The 7,016-nt window shown below is 37.4% G+C and overlaps 1 protein-coding gene across 1 annotated transcript; it reads right to left on the bottom strand.

Moving 5' to 3' along the window:
* Positions 1-484: 484 nt before the first annotated feature.
* On the bottom strand, positions 485-1,622 carry LOC145806001 (serine/threonine-protein phosphatase PP1 isozyme 2-like). Its single transcript, XM_082901609.1, has 3 exons — positions 1,302-1,622; positions 1,053-1,137; positions 485-925 (listed from the first exon to the last, which is right to left on the bottom strand). The coding sequence occupies exons 1-3, from the start codon at positions 1,504-1,506 to the stop codon at positions 745-747; spliced, it is 471 nt and encodes a 156-aa protein (XP_082757735.1). The 5' UTR covers positions 1,507-1,622; the 3' UTR covers positions 485-744.
* Between the last annotated feature and the right edge of the window lie 5,394 nt (positions 1,623-7,016).

The raw sequence follows: 7,016 nt of genomic DNA, 5'->3' as shown, positions 1-7,016 counted from the left end.
CACACAGATGGGGAGAGAGAGAAATTAATGGGCTAAAGTAAATACATAAGAAAACAAGATCAGAGATGTTTTCATATATAACTAAAAACATGTTTTCATATAGTGCGATTATTTTGCAAAAAAAAAAGAAAAGAAAAGAAATTTGGTTTTGCTGTTGATTTTGTTAGGACTTTTTCCGCTTGTGTATGAGGGGGTTTGAGCCGTGCAATCCAAGTGCTGAATCTACCCAAGGGGAAGACTTAGTTAAAAGTCCAAAACCAACCAACAATCAATATAACTCCAGAAGTATAATTGGGAAGATCATTAATGCGCAATAGATGACTTCTTAGAACAGCAAAGACCTCAAATACTTAGAAAGTGTCAGTTACAATAAATAGCCAGTCATATGATCAAATAATATCCAATCTCATTAGAAAAATTCATTAGTTCAAGCTCAAAACCTTGTACGAAAATTGTAACATTCATTTGAGTAGATGCAAGAAAGTATCCCAAACTAACCTGTTGTAACTAAAAAGTCTTGTCAAGGCATAAAATATACAAACAGTATGTCTGTCGTGAAATAATTTGGTATAAAAAAGTTGCAAGATCTAAAATTTCACATGCAGAAATTGGCTTCTAAGAAACAGGAAACCTCAATAAATGAAAGGAGCAGCAATCCACAAATAAAAAACCGCTGAGGTGAATTGAACTAATTGTCATATGGCTATGGAGCAATGTTAAAAATCAGAGAGGCTGCGTCACCATTCAGCTTTTTACTGCTAATTTTGGGCACATGACCTCTTCATTATTCAAAACAATTTCTGCCAATTGAATATTGCCACTTAGCCCAAATGCCTTGTATGATGGCATAAATGAAAAGCCGTCAAGAAGTTTCGTGCACTTCAACCCCCACTTCGCCATCAAGAACTCAATTAGATGATGCCCGCTGCACAAAACAAAACAAAACAAATATATAAATACATAATACATTTTTAATAAAATTCAAAGATTAACATTGTTGAAATGTAAACTGCCAACACAAAATCACATTATATGAAATATATGAAAAATACCTTATATTGTGATGGGTTGTTATGAAAACAGATCCTGGAGAATTTTGGAGTAGAAATGTCACAGTGGCAAAGAGATCATCAAAGCCTATTCAAAAACAGACCAAAAACAAAAACAACTACGGATATATGTATGTGTGTAACCAAGATAAGAACAACCCACAAACAAACAAATATCTTACAAACCCAAAACCAACAGCAAACAAATACAGAGTTACATAACATAAACAAAGAAAAATATGAAACTTTTACCGCAGATCTTGACGGGGGCTTCGAGCTCGAAGAGATTGGGTTGTTGGAGGAAGATTTCTCTCGAAACAGTGCAAAACTGACGGATCTCGGCCTCGGAGAGCTGGACCTGGACCTGGCGTACACTCCTCGCCTGCCGAAACTCCAAAAGCCGATTAATGATGTCATCAAGAACTGCAGGGTCCATCCCCTGCCCATTTTGCGCCATCAAACCTCTCTCTCTCCCTCCCTCCCTCCCTCCCTCTTCAATTAATTCTTAGGGTTTCACAGAAAAAAAAACCCTAGATTTCCAAACACAACGAGAAACAAGAGGTGGAAGATTGAGCGACGAGAGGTGGATCGGAGGCAGAAATTAGGGTTTGAAGAGGATGAATGAGAGAGAGAGAGAGGGCGGGGAGTAGACGAGATCGATGATCTTTTCTCTCTCACTCTCTCTTTTCTTTGCCTGGTTGCCACATCAAAGACTGAACAGATTGGGGATTTTGGGATTTTGGGGGGAGGGGGAATGGAAAACAACAAACAGATTAGGGATTTTGGGTTTTTGGAGAGGGGGGAGGGGGGAGCGGGAATGGAAAGAGAGAGGGGGGAACCGGGTGAGAATGGAAAGAGGAGGGGGGTGGCCATGGAAATTTTTTTGGATTTTTTTTTATTTTTATTTTCATTACAAATAAATATTTAAATAATAAAATGATTTTTTTTTTGCAATAAAAATAATTTTTTTTATAGTTAATGAATTTTTATTTTTATTTTTATTTTTTCATTTAGTAAGGTTAAAAATTTATTTGTTTCATATTTATTTTAATGAATATAAAATTATTATTATTTTTTTATTTGGTAGAAGTAGGGATAATATTTTCCATTAAAACAAAGTTAATTTTTTGTGGCCAATGAGAGAAAGAGATATAGAGAGAGAGAGACAGGGAGACAGAGAGAGAAAGAGATAGAGAGAGAGACATAGAAAAATAGAGATAAACAAGATATGAGCGAGAGATAGACAAAGATAGAGAGAAATAGAGCGAAAAAAGATGATCGAGAGAAAGACATAGAAAAAGAGAAACGAAGAGAGAAGAAAGATGAGCGAGAGAAATAGAGAGAAGATAAATGAGCGAGAGAGAAGAGAGATAGAGAGATGAGAGAGATAGAGAGAAGAGAGATGACCGAGAGACAAAGAGAGAAAGAGAAAGAGAAAGAGACAGAGACAAAGACTGACAGATAGAGAAGAGTGATAAGTGAAAGAGAGAAGAGAGGTAATATTTTGTGGTAGAGGAGAGGAAGCGGCAGTAGTGGTGAAGGTGGTGGATAAGAGACGGTGGTAGTGGTGGTGATAGCGAAGGAGATTAGTGGTGAAGTTGTGGTAGTGGTAGAATAGATGGAGTGGCAGTGGTAAAAGAGAGGTAATGGTAGTAGTAGTAGTGGCAATAGTGGTAGTGGTGGTAGTGGAGTGGTGGCGATGGTAGTAATAATGGTAGTCGTAAAGGTGAAATGGCGACTGTGGTAGCAGTGGTGGTAGTGAAATGGCGTTTACAGTAGTGGTCAAAGTGGTAGAGGAGATGAGTGGTAAGAGAAAGAGATGAGTGAGAGACACAAAGAGAGAGAGAGAGAGATAAAAGAGATAGAGAGAAGAGAGCTAGACGAGAGACACAGAGAAAAGAGAGAGACAGACAAACAGAGAAGAGTGATGAGTGAGAGAGAGAAAGAGAAGAATGACAGAGACACAGAGAGAAAGAGAGAGACGGACAGACAGACAGACAGAGAAGAGTGATGAGTGAGAGAAAGAGAGAGAGAGACAGAGACAGAGACACAAAGAAAGGGAGAGACAGACAGACAGAGAAAAGTGATGAGTAAGAGAGGGAAAGAGAAGAGAGACAGAGACAGAGAGATAGGAAGATGAAAAAATGGGTGAAAAGAGAAATGTTCAAAAGAGTAAGGCGACGTCGTTTATAGTAGATCGATAAATCGAGAATGAGCTCGATAAATAGAGAAGATGGGAGTAAGAGAACGAGCAAGACGAACATAGTGAGGGAGAAATAGACAAATAGACAAGTAGACAGAGAGAGAGAGAAGAGTGATGAGTGAGAGAGAGACAGGGAGAGAGAGAGAGAGAGAGAAGGAGAGAGAAATAAGAGATGAGCGAGAGATAGACAAAAAGAGAGAGAAATAAAACGAAAAGAGATGAGCGAGAGAGAGACACAGAAAAAGAGAGAGACAAAGAGATAAGAGAAATAAGCGAGAAAGATAGAAAGAGAGAGAGAGAAAAAAGAAATGAGAGAGATAGAGAGAATAGAGATGAGCGAGAGAAAACAGATGTGAGAGATAGAGAGAAGAGAGATAGACGAGAGACACAGAGAGAAAATGAGAGAGAGAAACAGACAGACAGAGAAAAAAGAGTGATGAGTGAAAAAGATAAAGATAAAGATAAGAGATAGAGATAGAGACAGAGAGACAAGAAGATGAAAAAATGAATGAAAAGAGAAATGTTATATGAAAAGAGTAAGACGATATTGTTTTTTTTAATTTTTTTTGCGATAGAAAAAAGTACTAGAATTTATTCAAACCATTTTGTGACTGTATATATATGAAGCTGTCTCAAAACCACAATCACTATGCTAGGTTAGAGTTTTCCAAAAACTCTTTTGAGAAAATTATACTTTCTTGTTTTCTGTGTTATATTGTTTTTACTGAATTTTTTAATATTTTAAGTATTTTTTTTTAATTTTTAGACACACCTAACATAAATACACCTAAAAATTTTAAAAATTGTAAAAAAAATCTTTTAAAAATTCACTAAACACCAAAAATACAATAATTCAATACATTTTTTTTTGTATTTTTATATATTTATTAATTTTTACAAATATTTTTCATAATTTTTTTTTAGATACATCTAAGTAAGGTGTATCTAAAAAAATATTTAAAAATTTAAAAATATTCACTAAAAACAAAAAAAAAAACACAAAAGTCACTTTTTGCGACGGCAGAAAATGCCGTCTCAAAAAAGCAGAACATTTGCGACGGCACAATTTGCCGTCTCAAAAAATGAGAGTATTTGTGACGGTATTTTCTGCCGTCGCAAATACTCTCATTTTTTGAGACGGCAAATGGTGCCGTCGCAAATGCTCTGCTTTTTTGCGACGGCAAAAAATGCCGTCGCAAATACTCTGCTTTTTTGAGACGGCATTTTTTGCCGTCGCAAATACGCTGCTTTTTTGAGACGGCATTTTTTGCCGTCGCAAAAAGTGACTTTTTGAGACGGCAAGTGTGCCGTCGCAAATAGTTCCGTCTCATAAACCCACTTTTCCTGTAGTGCATCAAAAATATTAAGGTTGTCCCTAGGGATAAAAATATATCTTACCCAAATTAAAAGAAGGGTAAAAGTCAATATATACTTTAAAATCTTCTGCCCTTGGACCATGTTATTTACTACTAGTTGATTGTTCATTTGACTCATTTTTCAGTTTCTCATAGCAACACACAGCCTGCTGCTATGTATGGGTCATTAATATTGCCAGCGGGTTTGTATGTTATTGTGGCTTCAAACTTAAGATCCCATTTAATTAATACCAATAATAAATCCAAAACCTAAATTTGGGAAAACAATGTTAAAAGTCTCTTTTGTAATGCAGAGTTGCAAGAGCATGTCAATGTTTGCACTCATTCCACACCCCTAGTATCATCGTCTTGCTATGGGGATGGACACTGGATTTTAATTTAAAGAGAGTGAATGTATATATAATTAAAAATTGTGTATAAGGAAGTCTACAATACCATTAATATTTTTCTTAGAAAAACTTAGGAGACAAGAAATAAAATTTTCAAAAAAAAAAAAAAAATTCATAGGATCAAGGAGGCACTGCTGAAAATTAGACTTTTAGTGGCGTTTAAAAAAAGCTGCTGTAGCTATCAAAAACGCCGCTAATTGTTTTTGTGACATTTAGTACCAAACGTCGAATATGCAGCCGTCGCTGTAGCTTTACAACGCTTTAGAAGCGTTGCTATATTAGTATAGGCGGCGTTTTCAAACGGCGCTAAATGTGTTGCATAACGGTTCAGTGACGTCACGCCTCATTTAGCGACGTTTTAAAAAAGTCGTTATAGATCTTTTCTATTTTAAAAATATAACCGTTAGCAATATTCTATAGTGGCGTTTAAAAACACCGTTATAGCTTCATTTTTTTTTTGGTTGAAATTATGCTAATTCTGTGAGATTTAACTAAAAAAAATACCTGTAATAAAGATGAAAAATATTCAATATATTGACTAAATTTAGGTAAACGTAATACTGGATCAATTCATGCTTCTCAATATGCAAAAATATTTCAATTCCAAGATGAAATAGAGTTAAACTAATACCTAGTGGTAAGTTGAAAGTTATTACAAAACAGATCGGCACAAAAGATGCAATTCAAACTAATTATACATACAAGTACTATGAAAGACCAATGCCTTTCGGGTCTAATTTTTCCCAGGAGTGTTTGTTTCCTAGAAACTGTTAGGGAATTGGTTGCCAACAGGGGAGAATGGTTTGATGTCAGGAATTGAACTAGGAATAGGACTCATTGTTTCAGTTTAAGAGTGACCCATTGCTTGAAACCCATTGAAAAACCTTGGAGAACCAAAGAAAGAAGAAATGGGTATGGTGTGATTTGGGGGAGAGAAGCTAGAGTGCTCTGGTCCGCCATTATAGCTTGCTTGGTCGTCACTGCTCTATATCTATTCCTCAGCATAGTGACCAAATTCGATAAATTCCACTGCAAATCACAGATTCAGAACTTAAGATAGAGAATCAGAAAAAGTAAATCATCTTAAGGATTAAACTCAATGATGAGAAATGCTACCCAAAACTCAGAGAATGGAAAAGTCTCCTAAATTTCTTTAGCTTCCATGGCTGACTTTTTTTTCACTCTTTGATTTGTCTGTGTGTGATCTTGTTCCATCAGCGAGAACAAGAATCGATTGACACTCGCATGCAAGCCATGTGATAAACGTTGAGCTGCTCTGCCATTGACATGTGTGTTGTTGATCTATGGACTCTCAAGTTTGTGCATGTGGAATATCATCACCCCATGTGAGGGGTGATTCTCCATGTGCTGCAAGAGTGCAAAGCCAACAAAGGTGAGTTGGCCATGTGAAGCCATAGCTGGCCATATGCAAGGCCAGCCTCTCCATCTCCTTTGTAATTGTGTATAAATGAAGGCTAAGGGGAGGATTTGAGAGTGTGAGTGTGAGAGCAGAGCAAGCTGAGATATGTGAGGCGGAGAGACCGTCTCCCTCGGTGTGAGCGAGGGAGACGGGTGAGTGGGTGAGTGAGGAGAGTGTGAGCTCCTCCTCTATTGTAATCTTTCTGTAATATCTCCATTGTTATAGTGATAACCGGCTACTCTCCCGTGGACGTAGGCATTGAGGCCGAACCACGTTAAATATTATGTCTCCTTGAATGTGGGTGTGTTTTTCTGCTTGGTATAATTTCTATAAGGTCTTGGGCGGGATCCCAGATCCCAACAATTGGTATCAGAGCCTTGTCGACGACGTTTCGAAACAAAAACAGTGCGATGTTTGAAACTGCCCAGAAATCGTATTGCTCGAAATCAGATTTTGAGCATACCAGGAGCAAGGGCTCGACGAGAGGAGTCCAGAAATATAAAGCAGACACCCAACGGAGGCCGGACGCGCCCTCACGCGCCTCTGGAATGTGGCGCGTGAATCCCAGTCGCGGCACGC

Source organism: Camellia sinensis, chromosome 13 (assembly GCF_055761805.1).
Source record: "Camellia sinensis isolate YWXY chromosome 13, ASM5576180v1, whole genome shotgun sequence".
In the NCBI taxonomy this organism is placed as follows: Eukaryota; Viridiplantae; Streptophyta; class Magnoliopsida; order Ericales; family Theaceae; genus Camellia; species Camellia sinensis.
Note: the sequence above shows the minus strand (reverse complement) of the source record. Positions and strands in the feature narration are given on the sequence as shown.

Bases quoted from the DNA above. Each gene is read 5' to 3' on its own strand.
- LOC145806001 (XM_082901609.1), bottom strand. From the start codon at position 1,506: ATGGCGCAAAATGGGCAGGGGATGGACCCTGCAGTTCTTGATGACATC. The intron at 1,138-1,301 runs GTAAAAGTTTCA...GTTTTTGAATAG, and splicing joins AGCCCCCGTCAAGATCTGCG to GCTTTGATGATCTCTTTGCC. The intron at 926-1,052 runs GTATTTTTCATA...TGTTTTGTGCAG, and splicing joins ACAACCCATCACAATATAAG to CGGGCATCATCTAATTGAGT.